Raw genomic sequence first — 16,619 nt, 5'->3', positions numbered from 1 at the left:
ATGTTTAGTTTAAAAACTCCTTGCATCTGCTACCACTTTCAGATTCCCCCTTTCTGCCATCACTGAGCAACCTCTTCTCCTTGGAAGTTCATTTAATTAACGTTTTTACCTTATACACAACATAGCGGTTATTGTATCTTGATCTCCAGGTAATTTTCTACTATAATTTATACCAAATTGCTTGCCTTCTCAAGGGGGAGGGAGAAAGAAAATTTGATGCTCACAATTTTAAAAAGCAAATTTAAATTTTTTTACATGTAATTGAGAAAAAATACAATAAAAAATAAATAAGAAGCTCTGCTCTTGGCTCACTCTTTCTCTCCTCCAATTCTAACCTTTATTTTAGAGACCTTTAAGATTTTTGTTGATTGGGTGGAGCCAAGAGGGCTACAAGAACAATCCTGTCTTAAGTGCTCTCTCATAAAACTTATAAGCTAAGGACTCTAACTTAATTTTCGAGAGACAGAACCCACAGAGGGACCCAACCTGAAAAAGAGCAGAAAGGATCTGCTCCCTGGGGTTGGAGGGGTGGGCCCACCAGAGCAAAAGAACTTCAGCCTCCCGGAGGCAGCCCCAGGACACTGGGAGCCCCGACTCACAGCAGCAGAGAGTTTCCTGAGCTACACCCCTGGGGAGCACCAGCACAAATTGGGGGAACAGTGGGGGGACCTCTGCCATAGCAAGCATGTGAAGCCCAACCCTCAGGGCACACAGAGAGCAGCCTGGCCAGTGCAGCCAAGTTCCAGAAAACAGAAGCAGGTGGAGCAGGTAAGCAGGAGACCCCAGGGCAAGAGCCCATTAAACTTAGGGAGGGGAGTGAAGAGAGACTGCAGAGCTCTGTCCTATGCACTTGGAACAGGACTCTGGGGCTCTGAACACATTCAGATCCTGATCGCAGTCTAGGCCCCTCCATGGAACAGCAGGGCCCCCCCCCAACTCAGCCCTGTTGCAGAAGTGGGGCGCATATGGTCATTCACAGACCAGGAGGGAGGACAAAGCCTCACACACTGAGACCCTTGTGGGAGGGCCCCAAAAGCTCAGGAAACACCACAAAAACAGGCTCAGGCTGGGAAAATGAGCAAGCAGAGAAACAAGAGGAACACCATTGAGAAATATTTTGCATATGAGCCCAAGAAGGATCAAAATACTCAGTCTGAAGATGAAGAAACACAAGCTCCTGCATCTAAAGACTCCAAGAAAAACAGAAATTGGGCTCAGGCTATGACAGAGCTCAAAAAAGACTTTGAAAATCAAATGAGGGAGTTAGAAGAAAAACTGGGAAAAGAAATGAGAGAGATGCAAGAAAAACATGAAAATGAAGTCAGCAGCTTAGTCAAGGAAATCCAAAAAAATCCTGAAGAAAATAGCATGCTAAAAACCAGCTTAGGTCAAATGGATAAAACAGTTCAAAAAGTTATTGAGGAGAAGAATGCTTTAAAAAGCAAAATTGGCCAGATGGAAAAAGAGATAAGAAAACTCTTTGAGGAGAACAAATCCTTCAGACAAAGAATAGAACTCAGGGAGATTAATGAATTTCCAAGAAACCAGGACTCAATACTTCAAAACCAAAAAAATGAAAAATTGGAAGAAAATGTGAAACAACTCATTGAAAAAACAACTGATAATGGAAAATAGACTTAGGAAAGATAATTTAAAGATTATTGAATACCTGAAAGTCATGATCAGGAAAAGAGCCTTGACATCATTTTCAAAGAATTACTACAGGAAAATTGCCCTGATATCTTAGAAGCAGAGGGCAAAATAGAAATGGAGAGAATCCACCAATCCCCCCGAGAAAGAGATCCCAAAAAACCAACCCCTAGGAATATTATAGCCAAATTCCAGAACTCCCAAGTCAAAGAGAAAATATTACAAACAGCCAGAAGGACACAGTTCAAATACTGTGGAGCTGCAGTCAGGATCACACAGGACTTAGCAGCAACTACATTGGAAGCTCATAGGGCTTGGAATATAATATACAGGAAGGCAAAAGAGCTTAGAATGCAGCCAAGAATCAACTACCCAGCAAGGTTGAATGTCCTCTTCCAGGGAAAAAGATGGACTTTCAATGAACCAGGAGAATTTCAAATGTTCCTGTTGGAATGGCCAGAGATGAACAGAAGGTTTGATCTTCAGATACAGGACTCAGGTGAAGCATAGAGATTGGAGGAGAAGGGGAAAATATGAGGGACTTAATGATGATGAACTGCATGTATTCCTGCATAGAAAAATGACACTGATAATACTCATATGAACCTTCTCAGTTAATAGAGCAGGTACAGGGAGCTTTTTTAGTTGAAGCACAGGAGAAAACTGAATTTGAAGATAAAATATGGTGTAAAAATGGAGTCAATAGAAAAAAGGGAAATGTAATGGGAGAAAGAAAAAGGAGAGGGGGAATAGGCCAAGATATTTCATATAATAAGATTTTTCTTTATTACAATGAGCTATTGCAATGATATGAAAGGGGGGAAGGTAAGGGGAAATGAGGGAATCTCCGCTCTCATCAGAGGTGGTTAGGAGAGTAAACAGCATATATACTCAATGGGGTATAGGCATCTGGAGTAAGAAGGAGAGGAGGGGGGGACAGGGGGAAGGGGGGGTGATGTGAGTGATGGAGGAAAGGATGGATTATGGGGGGAGAGTGGTCAGATATAACACATTTTCTTTTTTTACTTCTTGCAAGGGGCTGGGATTGGAAGGCCTGTCTGGGACCATAGGGCCTAAGGGGTGGTATGGGCACTCAGGGCCTCTTTGCCCCAGAGCCGGGGATCTGTCTGCTGTGCCACTCAGCTACCCTACAGCAGAGTCAGAGTGAAAGGAGAGAGAAAATATAGTACATGGTAGTGGAGAAATAAGAAAGGAGGGAGTTGCGATCAGCAATGCCAACAGTGGAAAAATATGAAAGTAACTTTTGTGATGGACTTATAAAGAACGTGATCCACCCGTGACAGAGTTGTTGGTGTTGGAACAAAGACTCAAGCACATTTTTATTATTATTGTTTTGGGGTGGGGTACAGGGCAAATGGGGCTGGGTGGTCTGCCTGGGGCTGCATAGCAGGGTGATCACTGGGTATCTGAGGCCAGATTTGGACCCAGATGCTCCTGGCTCAAGGGCCAATGCTCTGTCCACGACACAGCCACCCCTACTATTATTACTATTTTATTTTATTTTGGGTCTTTTTTTCTTTTTTTTTTTTTTTTTTTGGTTTTTACAAGGCAGTGTGGTTGGGGTGACTTGCATGTCACACGGCTGGGTGATTGTTGGGTGTACGGGGCCAGATGTGGGCTCAGGTGCTCATGGCTCCAGGGCTGGTGCTCCGTTCACTGCGCCACCTGGCCATACCTACAATTATTACTATCATTTTTTTTATTTTAATTTTTTTCTCTCCCTTTTACTTTATCGCTCAAGCGAGTCTGTATTTTTTGGGGGGAGGGGTTATTTCATTTACTCTTAAGCAAGAATATTTTATCAATGTATAAAAAAATTATTTGCACAAAATGAGAATAAATATTAAAAAAAAAAAGATTTTTGTTGCTTGACTGATGATGTTTGTCCTTCATTCTAAAAGAAGACCATGACTTCAGGGAAGTGATGCCATGAAATGCAAGTGAACTGGATTTGAGTAAAGGGTGTTGTGACAAGTAATCAACCTCATTTTCTCCTTCAAAGCCCTTTGAGTCCAATGGCCAGATTATGGATCAGCTCAACTGGAAATAGCACTAGATGCAATGGGAGACCTGGGCCTTTTAAAAAGCTAGGTCTTCATCACAGATCATAGATTGACTGAAGTAACACCCATTCAGTCATTAAGATTAGGTAAGAGAAAGATGAGAAGAGGTTAAAATGATCACTTATAAAAGCAATTTAAAAAACTAACCTGGGAGAGTAAGATCCTTACGGTTTCTTGGTAATCAAAGGCTTCTTTTGCATAGTACACCAAAAAAAAAAAAATCAATCTGGCCAAAACAGAGATAATTGCTATTTATAATTACTGTGAACTAATCAGTGCCCAAATAATGACCAAGTGGGCTTAGCCTGAGACTCATAGTTGTAGAAGTTTCCTTAAATAACTTAAGAGTTAGATAAATCTTCTTATACTTAGCACAGATCATGGAATCATCAATGATCATGCTTTGGGAGCTACATAAAAAGATTATTAAATGTTATAATTTGAATAATCATATAGAATCCTATCTGGATGCTTAATCTTGATATGAAGTTGACTCCAGTTTCTTGAAGGTCTTGCCAAAGGAGCCTGAGCAATCCTAGGATGATCTATAATGTAACAGTTTTTAATATGATCTCAAAAACAAACTATCTGCTTTTTTTTGGCAAGGCAAACAGGGTTAAGTGGCTTGCCCAAGGCCACACAGCTAGGTAATTATTAAGTGTCTGAGACCGGATTTGAACCCAGGTACTCCTGACTCCAGGGCTGGTGCTTTATCCACTGCGCCACCTAGCTGCCCCTAAACTATCTGCTTTTAAAGGACCATCTACCTAGCTAAACACAGAAAAGCATACCACCAATAGGCTGGTCATTTGGTGATAAGTTTCTTGCCTAGGGTAATCTGTGAAACAAAACAAAATACAAAATGCCCTCAATCCGATACAAAAAAAAGCCCTCTTCCAACTCTACAGTGATGCTGGCACATGTTGCAAAGATAGGGATTTTTTTTTAATATTTTGAAAATCAGTAACTTAATAGTAGATATTCTGAATGTGTGACCCTCATCTAATTACCAAAATATAATCACCCTAACAGAAGTGACTAGTATGATTCTTTATAGTTTCATTATTAATAATACTAATCATAATAAATATTAATAATTAATAAACAGATATATAAAAGAAAATTTACACTAATAGGATGGATGCTTTCTTTGAAAAGAATGGAAGAAGCCAAATATTATCACTGTTTAATATTTTAACAATTGAGAAATGACTGGTTACTAATGATCATTTCTGAGTCACCATGTGGTGTACAATCAATTTCTTCAAAAATCAAAATCAATACCAAATTTACAAGAATAAAAATAACTATGACATGCAAGTAAAACTACAGCAACCAGACTCATTTAAACAAAACCACTGCTAATGAAAAATAGGAAGCAGACACAAGAATAGACACTGACAGAGATAATTATCACTATTCCCAAGAGATATGTCAAAAGTAGCAATCAGCAAAAGCAAAGAGATCAAAAAGAAACTAGAAACTACCTTAGCCAGGAACCACTTGATGATCTTGACAATATAACATAAAAGCAAACACCATTTAGGCTAGAAAAGCTAAGAATGTCACTATCAGAACCAAGGGTTAGGGTTCCCTGTTATGTACAGAGGGCATTACCCCACAATACCACAAATAAAACATGACACTCAATAAAACCTACTATAAATAATATAAATTATTTCAAATACTTTAAAGACTATATTGGTTCAACATAAAAAAATCTTCATAACTGTTTCATTGACTTTCATAATAATTCTGCATTATTTCTTAGTGCCTCAATTTAAAACAAATATTAATATAATAAAATCTAAATAATACCTGGTTTAAACAATCAGCTAAATAAACAGATTGTTAATGAAAACACATCTAAATAATTTCAATTTAACTATACATAAAGAGATAAAGAATATTCTTACCGTTCTAGAATCAGAAAATGGATTATATTCATCAAGCCCTGGTGGCATATTTCTTGTCACCTGTGTAACTGATGGATCCTGAAACAGAAATTTTAAAATATTTTTAGTGTTTCCATTATATAATTTAATAAATCTATCCAAGCTCATACTTATCATAGTAAACTTGATAAAGAAAATGGAAGGGTAAAGAAATTTTCATATAATCATATCTCATTTCAAGCTTTAAAATTTTTACACAAATTTTTAAATGATATCACTGTTACTTCCCAGTGACTCTCTCCCCCACTAAAATTATCTTTCCTAAGTAACAAATAAAATGAAAGAAATTAACATATTATCCCTGTCTGAAAATACATGCTTCATTCCATATTTATAGCCTGCAATCTCAGCCAAGAGGCAGAAGGCATGTTTCATATCATCAGTCCACTAAAGTCAAGACTGATCACTACCATATTATCAGAATTCTGAAGTACTGTAATGTAAATTGTTCTCTTGCTTATCTATTAGTGCATACAAATCTTCCCAATTTTTTCTAAGTTCTTCACATTCTTTATTTCTTATAACAAATTTGCTCAACAAAATCCCAATCACTAAGTACTACCTTACCTATAGTTCTATTGAGTCTCTGGTCTAATATTTTTGTTATCTACAGGAACTTTTCCTTTTTATCTCTTAGTACCATGGATCAAAAGATATGCCTAGTAATATATATTCACTAATGGTTGAATCAAAACTTCAGTTTTCTTTGACTACTTCCTGTTCTTCCTCACATATATCTAGTTCTCAGTATTGTTGGTTCTACATTAATTTCATTATCTCTTGAATATACTTAAAAAATTATTTTGGTAAAATACATAGGAAAAATAGTTTTCAACATTCATTTTTTGTAAGATTCTAAGTTCCAAATTTTTCTCCCTCCCATCTTTCCCTCTCCCCTCCACTATCTGATATGGGTTGAACATAATACAATCATGTCAAATATATCTCCATATTAATCATGTTGTGAAAGAAGAATCAAAACAAAAGAGGAAAAAAAATTTAATGAAAATTCTATGCTTCCAATTGTATTCAGATTCTTTCTCTGGATATGGATAGCATTTTCCATCTGACAAGTCTTTTAGAGCTGTGTACTGCTGAGAAGAGCTAAGTATATCAAAGTTGAACATCATACAATGTTGCTGTTAATGTGTACAATGTTCTCCTAGGTCCAGCTCACTTCATTCAACATCAGTTCATTTAAATCTTTCCAGGTTTTGCTGAAATCCTTCTGCTCATGACTTCTTACATAACAATACTTTGAATTCAGTTCTTAAAACCATTGCTAACTGTACTCATTACTTCTCCTCATAATAGACTATTTCCATAGGCTCTAATCTTCCACCTCCATTCCTACTCCTTTAATCCATCTGATCTACTATGCATATTTTTTTTAAAATACCCACTTTGTTTGATGTCTAAGTTCAAAATAAATTTTATTCAATAGATAATGTTGTAGTTTAAGAAAAACTCTGATACAATAAAAATATACTTAATAAAAGAATATATAACAGGAAATGGAAGTGGGCAGTTCATGAGTGACACAAAGGCAAGGAAGAACACTTCTGCAAGAGTTAGTGCAAAATGAATATTTATGCATGAGTATATATATATTACATATATTATATATAAAAAATATATATTATATACTATATATAATATATAAAATGTTTATTGCTCATTCAGTTATGGGAATCCATGTACCCATTTCCTTTTCCAGTGTATTAAGGCTAACAGCAGTTAAATGACAAGCACAGAGTCAATCAGCTAAGTATTTGCTATGACTAAATGTGAACTCAGGTATTTCTGACTCCAAATCAGCATTCTATCCACTGAGCCATTTAGCTGCCTCCAAGTGTATTACATGTATAACTTTAATATGTACTACTACCAGCAAGGATTTATGGAAGGATACAGATACAAAATAGATAAAATATGAGGGCATCCATAGATGGCAATCAACATCTGGCACATACTAGGCTCTTAATAAATGTTTACTGACTAACAACTATCTGGATAAGATCATGATTCATTTAAGTATAAGACAAAACACTCACAGAAATATAAATTGAAAGTACTAGAAACTAGGACAAATGCCAAGAAGCAAAACAATTTTTAACAATAAGCGTAAGGGAAAGAGTAAGGTGCAAAGAATGAGATATTAACATTGATGGAAGCAACATACAGCACAGTTCAGCAAAAATAAGTAAATAATAAAAATAAAATCAAATAACTAAGAATTTAAGAAAAATGTTAAAATACACTAAAACAATAAAGCAATAAAAAAGATGTGGAAGAAAAATCAAAAAGATTAGAGTTTAAATTACTCAGGTATACGAAAGAACAAGAAAAAACTTTTTAAAAGGTATCAAATTTGAAGAGGGAATGAGAGAAAATTATACCAATAGGACTAAAACACAACATCAGGAGAGTGGAATGCTATAGAAGACTCTAAACTTGTTAATTTTTCAAAATCTAGCACAAAGATAAGTAACTGAAGAAGCGATAAATATATATATATATATATATATATAATTAGTAACATAAAAACAAAAGTTATAAATAAAATTAAAAAACAAAGTATAAAAGGAAGATTAGCAGTGAGGGCTAATGAGTTTGAACATGTTCCCTGCATTTCCCAACATTTCCCTGCATTCTTTCAATACATGAAATTTTGGGGTACCTTTTCATTATCAAGAATACAGGGGCTAATACTAATGGTAAAGTGGAATTTCTGGCCAGGATATAATACTCCAAAAGAAATTATTCCCTAGATGTGACTTTCCCCTACCAAGCCACTTTGCATTCATTTTATTTATACAAGTAAATGATTTATCTTCTGACAAAATGGAAGATGCCAGAGAACAAGACCCATTTCACTTGTTGTCCTGATATTCCCAGCACTTGATACCTGCCTGGCACAAAGCAGGTGCTTAAAATCACTAGTTGACTGACTGATTTAACTTTCTATGGCTTAAGTGTGGTCAAATTCTAGGCTGGGCATAAAGAATGCTACTAAAGCAAATCCAGAATGGAAACTTTCAAGCCTCTCAACTTATTCCAAAGTAGTAAAAATATTCCCCCTGAGCCAGTAGCTTCACAGGTCAACTAGCCATAATCCCCTAATACCCTATCTTAATGCTATCTTTCCCATACTTCATAAGACAAATATTGACATTCCACAAGCTGTTCCTGCATTAAGAATATATAAGGCAGTTTCTTTTTTCTATCATCATTTCTCTGCTCTTCACTGGCTACATAAACATTTTAACTGCTCAAGAAATAATTAAGAACAATTATGTATCTTCTTCAAGAATCATTAGATGCTCTGTAGAAAAAAGAAAGCAATGTCTGTAGTCTGGTCATATTTCATTCTTTAATGCAATTTAATGCTCTTGCACATTGGCTGTGTACAGTTCTTAAAAAACAATTATTTATTACAAACAACAGTGAACATAAGCACAGGTAATTAAACTTTCTTAGTATCAATTTAAAATTAATTTTAATAAATAAAATGTCTCAATAATTTTTCAGCCATTCCCTTAAAAATCTTCATCAATATTGTTTTGTCCAAGTCATTCACATTCCCTATGTTTTTTTCAAGGCAATGGGGTTAATTACTTAAGTTAGGTAATTATTAAGTGTCTGAGGCCACATTTGAACTCAGGTACTCATGGCTCCAGGGCCAGTGCCCTATCTATTGTGCTACTTAGCTGCCCCTCTGAAGAGCTGCCCTCTTAAGATTTATGCTGTTTCGTAGTTTGCAGGTTTGTTTTTTGTTTTGGTTCTTTCTTTTTTTTTGCAAGGCAAATGGGGTTAAGTGGCTTGCCCAAGGCCACACAGCTAGGTAATTATTAGGTGTCTTGAGACCGGATTTGAACCCAGGTACTCCTGACTCCAGGGCCGGCGCTCTATCCACTGCGCCACCTAGCTGCCCCTCTTTTGGTTCTTTCTTAACATTATTTTACAAAGTTTTTCCAAGTTTACGTATAACTTATATGTAAATCTTAATTGTTTTAAATTACTCCAATGAATTAATGTACTACATTGTATTTAACCAATTACCCACTAAGGACATTTAAGCTATTTCTGTGAGGATTTCTCATACAAATAATGCTACTATAATAATCTTTGAAAAGAAAGCTTGTTTTCAGTTTTCAATACACTTTCCATGGCCTATCTGCAAGAACAGAATTATCAGGTCATACTTAGTTTTTAATTTTACTTTTTATTATAAGAATAGTTTCCACATGTCTTTTATCTGTTCTTATAACAAATAAAAAAGATACAAGCACAGTCAATGAGGCAGAGATGCAATTCTTGAGATGCAAAATGAAAATAAAAGAATTGTCAAATTAAGGGAAAAAAATTTTGCTTCATGTTTCTCAAATAAAGGTCTCATAACTCAAACTATATAGGGAATTGAGCCAAATGTATGTTCTTCAATTACAAGTCACAGGATACTAACAGGCAGCTTTCAAAAGAAATCAAAGTTTTCGGTAATCACATGGAAAAATGTTCTAAATTGATATTAATTAGAAAGGTACTAGCTCACATATTTACAACTGTTTAAGATGACAGAAAAGGTAAGCAACAAATGCTGGAGTGAATATGTGAAAATAGGTTCACTAGGGGCTGCTAGGTGGCACAGTGGATAGAGCGCCGGCCCTGGAGTCAGGAGTACCTGGGTTCAAATCCGGTCTCAGACACTTAATAATTACCTAGCTGTGTGGCCTTGGGCAAGTCACTTAATCCCATTGCCTTGCAAAAACTTAAAAAAGAAAAGAAAAAGAAAAGAAAATAGGCTCACTAATGCACATCATAGGAGTTGTGAATTGTTCTAACCAACCTGGAGAACAATTTGGAACTAAGCCCAAGACCTATGAAATTGTACATACCCTGTGATTTTAATTATACCACTATTAATTATGCACCCCAAAGAGATCAAAGAAAAAGGAAAAAGAGCAATATGTGCAAAAAACAGTTATAATAGCTCTTTTTATGGTGGCAAAAAAAAGTAGACACTGAGGGGATGTCCATCAACTGGGGAATAAGCAAACAAGTTAAAAATATATGAATGTGATAGAATACTATTGTGCTGTTAAGACATGAAGATGGTTTTAGAAAAATGTGGGAAGACTTATATGAGCCAAAGTAAAGTGAAGTGAGAAGAATCAGAATGCCAATTTTACAAGAAAACAGCAATATTGTAAAAATAATCAATTATGAAAGACTTTATAACACAGAGCAATGCAATAACTTGCCACAATTCCAAAGCACACATGATGGAAAAATGCTATTCACCTCCACAGAGAGAATCGGACTTGGAGTGCAGAATAAAGTACATTTCCTCTTTTTCTCCCCCGCCCCAAATATGGCTAATATAAAAAAAATGTTTTGCATGACTTCATATTTGTAATGGGTTTTGTAGTTCTTGTTTTCTCAATGGTTGAGGGAGGTCTTGGAGGAAGGAGAGAATTTAGAACCGAAAATAAAAAGTGAATTAAAAATAGATATAAATAAGTCTTGTCATCAAGCCTATTTATTGTTCATCTGTCGCACTGCTTTCCATCTGAGGACTACTCAGATATTCAGGTGACCATGCCCCCCCACCCATAACCAGTATGATGGTTTCAGTATATCCTTCATGAGTATCCCAGTAAGAGACATAAAAAGACTTTGGTAAGGCAGAATAAGAATAAAGTCAATAGTCTTGTAAAACCCAGTAATTAAGGAACATAGTTCCTGAAAATCTCAGAAAAATCTAATGCCAACAGGTAGCTTAGGCTACCTTTCTCAAAAACACAGAGCCTAAAACTCATCAAACAGCAAGCATTTATTAAGCAAAATGCTAAGCCTAGGGTTCTCCCTTCTTGTGACACTCTAAAAGAACTAAATCACATTAATGTTAAAGATCAAATAAAATAGACATGCTCCCTCCCCTCACAAGTATTAGATAAATATTATTTTCTCATATGTTCTTTAGGGAACATCTCTTTCATTTCAGAATTGGGGATGAAAATAGTTAAGACAAAATACAAATGCTCCTACTAAAATACTAAAAGAAACTCACTCATACTAAAGCATAAAAAGACTACCAAAAAAAAAGAAAAATCATATTCCCTTTCTACTAAATGGGTCTATTTGCTACTCTACATATATACCATCTGATCTCTCACCTCCTTATCTTTGTACAAGTTGCTCCCTTTCCTGTCTGATGCTCATAGGATCACCTAGCTTCCTTGAATTGAGCACTTGATAGCTACATCCTACATATGACCTATATATCCTGATCCCCTGTTATAAATATTATTCATTGCTCACCCCCAAAAGAAGATAATTTCTTTGACGGTATAAAATTCTGATTTTGTCATTTTATCTCAGTATCTTGCATAATGCTTATACATATAATCAATGCTTCTTGAATGAAAGGGAGACAAAAATCTGAGCAAGTATTTGACAATTTCTCATTGTAGAAAACATGGAGAAATGCAAATGAACAAGTACCAGAACGGCAAATTCAAAATCGGCAAGAATGGTCATACTCAAAAAGATAATCATTAATAGCAGCATATCAAAATAGAAAAGGATCTCTTTTTTTATTGGCTCTATGCTATTTATATTTTTAATGGTGATTTAAAAAGACTTTTCAAGCCTGCAGAAAATTTAAACCTAAAAAGACAAGATAACAAGTATGGGTGACAGAATGAAGATGCACAAAGTTCTGAAAGATCATAGGATCCCATTCAACTCAGATTAAACTAGAAAAAACAAAGATTTCATCTAGAAAACAAACCAAAAAAAAAAAAGGCTTCATTAAGACTGAAGATTAGAAAGGTGACTTCTGGTCAAGATGCCTTTCTGAACAGAGGCGGTCAGCCCAATTCCCACAAATCTACTTTAGTAAAAACCTAAAAATAGCAGGGGACAGAATAATGATCTAAGAATGTAATGAAAAACAACAGGAAGTGACCATTCAAAAGATATACCAAGGGCCATGGAAAAGGGGGCCTCTGCTGGAAAAGTCAGCATTGGTGCAAGGAAACATGCCTCTCAAAGACAAACCAGAGAGAAATATTTAGTGCCTTGAGAGTATTTGCATCCTGAGGCAAAAAGGCAAAATCTTCCCCAGAGAAAGCGCCAGGATAGCAGAAAACCCAAAGCTTGTACCTTTTAGGGTGTACCTCAGGTGTTATCTCAGGCAGGAGGGCTATGGGTCTCTTTGAACCCTTTTGAACCTTAGAAGGTCTTGAAGAGTCAGCATTCTAAACTGCCCTCAAAGGAGCCTAACCCCAGGAGGAGGAGGAGGAGGAGGAGGAGGAGGCTAGGAACATAGGTGACCCAGGCTAACACCAAGCATTCAAAAGCACAGGAGAAGGTGGGGTGGGGGGATGGGAATGGTCCTAGCCCAAAGCCCCATTTACAATTAAAGGTTAGAGAAATGAATAAATTCAAGAAAATTCAAATCACTGTTAAGAATTATAATAAATACAAAATACCCCAAAAATTGGTTATATTTCCAGGTGAGACCAGAAAAAAAAACACCTACCCAAAAACTATTTAACCCTTAACTGAGCATTAATGATAGCAGACAATTTAGTCACTATATACAAAAAAGATTCTATCATTTTTGAGCCAGTCAGAGGAGATTGATTCTGGCAACATTCCTAGTATGAGAGGAATTAGGAAAAGCCTGACCCTAGAAAGTGGCAGGGGGGGAAGAACTACAAAAAGGCTTGCAATGCTAATAGGTTGAGGTGAGGATAAAGTGCATACTAGGCATGTAAAAAGAAAAACTGGGGAGAAATAGATTGGTGTATGAGGAATTTCCATTGAGAATGCCAGGGATGAATCTCCCCTCCTTGCCAAGGCTCCATATTATTGTTCAGATAATATAAGCAGAAAGTGAAAGAGGGGTGTTTGTCGAGCAATATCTTGACAGAAGATAGACCCACTGGAAAAGTCTAAAGAACTATTTTGAGCACTCTATGTTTCTGTATTAGTCCATGGGCTCTGGTAATTCCTTTGAGTCTTATACATTTTTCTTTCTGTAGTGTAGGAAATAAATGCTGTGACTAATATGAGATCCCTATTGTACAGAGAGCACCTTTGTGGTAGGGGGAATGGAAAATCCACATCTGGGGAAATCTTCCCTCTCCAAGCAGTATAACTAACCAATCTCCATGGGGTGTTCTCTGATAGATGTCTGGTGATGACCTGACATGCAAATGAGTTAGATTTAAATGAGGAGGTGCTGGGCAAAGTCACCAACTTCACTTTCTCCTCCAGAGCCATCTGGAGGCTAGTACCAGATATGGATCAGGATGGCAGTAGTTGGCCCTGGATGCAGTAGACCTTGTCCTTTAAAAGCTAGGTCTTACTAATACATGGTTGGTGGAGCTGTGAACTCATCCAAATTTTCTGAAGAGTAATTTGGAATTACGCCCAAAGAGCAATAAAAATGTGCATACCCTTAGATCCAGCAATACCACTGCTGGGTCTATACATAGAAGAGATCATGAAAAAGGGTAAAAATATCACTTATACAAAAAATATTCATAGCAGCCCTGTTTGGGGTAGCAAAGAATTGGAAATTGAGTGAATGTCCATCAATTGGGGAATGGCTGAACAAATTGTGATATATGTATTATGGAACATAATTGTTCTATTAGAAACTGGGAAGGATGGGAATTCAGGGAAGCCAGGAAAGATTAGCTGAACGAGATGAACAGAACCAGAAGAATACTGTACACCCTAAAAGCAACATAGGAATGATGATCAACCTTAATGGACTTGCTCATCCCATCAGTGCAATAATCAGTGACAATTCTGGAGTATCTTCGATGAAGAATACCATTTGTATGCAGAGAAAGAACTGTGGAGTTTGAACAAAGACCAAAGACTATTACCTTTAATTTAAAAAAAAGTTATCTTATTATGCAATTTTGCTATCTCTTATACATTTTTTTCCCTTAAGGATATAATTTCTCTCTCATCACATTCAATGTATAACATGGAAATAAAAATAAACAAATAAACAAATAAATAAATAGATCTAGATTTTTCTAGGTCACACAATTTGACTGAGACAATGCCCATCCAATGATTAAGGTTGTGTAAGAGAGAGATGAGCAAAGGATGCTAAAAATGACCATCCCCCCCCCCCCCAAAAGAAATTGGGAGGGTAAAATCCTTAGTTTCTCTGTGATGTACTACAGATTAGAAAGCAAAGCAAAGTTTTTGCATAGTCCAAAAGAAAAAAGTCAATCTGAGAGGGTAAGACTCTCAGGGTTTCAGGTGAAAACAGAAATAATTACCATTTACATTCACTCTGATCCAATCACTACTCAAAATAATGACCAAGAAGACTTAGTCTGAGATTCACTGCTGACCAATCAAGGGCATATTCTACAATGCCACAGAAACTTTTTCACCTCTGAAGCTGATTTAAAACTGAAAGTATTCAACCCAAGGTCTTACTTTCTTATTGGTTGTTTCCTTTCAGAACTTCCAATTTAAGAAGGAAGCTCAGGCCAACCAAGTCTCCATGCTTCTCCAGATGGACAGCTCTTTTCAACAGGGCTTTCTCTAACAAGCTCAGTCAGTAGTACCTTCCTTCCCCCTCTTTTCAGCTCCCTTCTTTGGGTAGTCTTCCCCTCATTAAAATGTATGTAAACTAATTGAGGCTAGGGATTATATTTCTTTTTGTTTGTTTGTTTGTTTGTTTGTTTCAGATTTTTCAAGGCAATGGGGTTAAGTGACTTGCCCAAGGCCACACAGCTAGGTAATTATTAAGTGTCTGAGGCCAGATTTGAACTCAGGTACTCCTGACTCCAAGGCCAGTGCTCTATCCACTGTGCCACCTAACCACCCCGGGATTATATTTCTTTATTTATTTCTTTAGTCCTCCCAGAATTTAGAGCAGTGTCTATTATATATTAATGGTATGTGCCATTTCTAAGTTTTATTAATTAATGGTATGTGCCATTTCTAAGTTTTTAGATTTTTCCCAGAGTAAAACTCTGGGATGAGTATAAAATAAAAATATACAATATATGAAACATAAAATAACCTTCTTGGGAGATGAGGATTTGGAAATGTCCCAGGAACAAATCTAGACCTGAGAGCCCCAAGTCCTGGGGGGGGGGGGGGGGCGGCAAAGGGGAGTGGGCATGGTCCTGGGCCTTCAGTCATAATCTGTAGATGAGAAAACTAAGACAAAAGAAAAGGGAAGGGACTTGCCCAAGAACACAGGACTCATAGCTAACAAAGTTAGGACCTGTAGCAGCAGTTTTTAGTTTCCTCATTATTTTTCTCTAAAACTCCTTTCCCAAAATGTAAAAGATCCTTAAACAGAAAGGCCTTTCTTAAAGAAATAGATTAAAGGTAGTGCCTTAAAACATGGTTACTATTCACCTAAAGTGACTGGCACTAGGATTTATAGGATTAAGATACCCACGGATAAGTGACAGGATAGCAGTTTCTTGACATTGCTCCCTTTACTCTAACACAGCTTTCCTCACACATAAATCTCCTCAAACTACAACTTCCTTCAGATACAGCTTCCCTGATGACTTCTCTGGTAAAGCTTCCTCCACTAAGGAAATCTGATTGGCACCAGTTTCTCTGACAAAGCTTCCTGGTCCAAGGTCAATAAAATGTTCAACTCCCATGAGTTCTGCGCCCCTTCATGGGTGCTGGAGATCGAGATGTTTCCAGATGGAAATAAGGAGGGTCACTGACCACAGCTACTGTATCCTGAGTGTATATAAGCTTGTTATATGTCCTTGCTGTTACAACCAAGTAAACTACCTCCCCTTTGTTAAATGTTCAGTGATACACAAGTGTCTCATTTTGACCTAACAACAAATCTTAACTAAGAAAATATACAGTCCAGGAGGAATGGGGACAGAGGATCATGTTAGAAGGCATG

The 16,619-nt window shown here is 36.6% G+C and overlaps 1 protein-coding gene across 4 annotated transcripts in view; it reads right to left on the bottom strand.

Moving 5' to 3' along the window:
• SCAMP1 (secretory carrier membrane protein 1) overlaps positions 1–16,619 on the bottom strand; it is a 123,956-nt gene that overhangs the window by 57,412 nt on the left and 49,925 nt on the right. For all 4 annotated transcript variants that reach the window (XM_074208387.1, XM_074208391.1, XM_074208388.1 and 1 more), the window contains one exon: positions 5,651–5,728. In XM_074208387.1, coding sequence (XP_074064488.1) covers positions 5,651–5,728 — 78 coding nt within the window. The remainder of the gene's footprint in view (positions 1–5,650; positions 5,729–16,619) is intronic.

This window comes from Macrotis lagotis, chromosome X, assembly GCF_037893015.1.
Source record: "Macrotis lagotis isolate mMagLag1 chromosome X, bilby.v1.9.chrom.fasta, whole genome shotgun sequence".
Lineage (NCBI taxonomy): Eukaryota > Metazoa > Chordata > Mammalia > Peramelemorphia > Peramelidae > Macrotis > Macrotis lagotis.
Note: the sequence above shows the minus strand (reverse complement) of the source record. Positions and strands in the feature narration are given on the sequence as shown.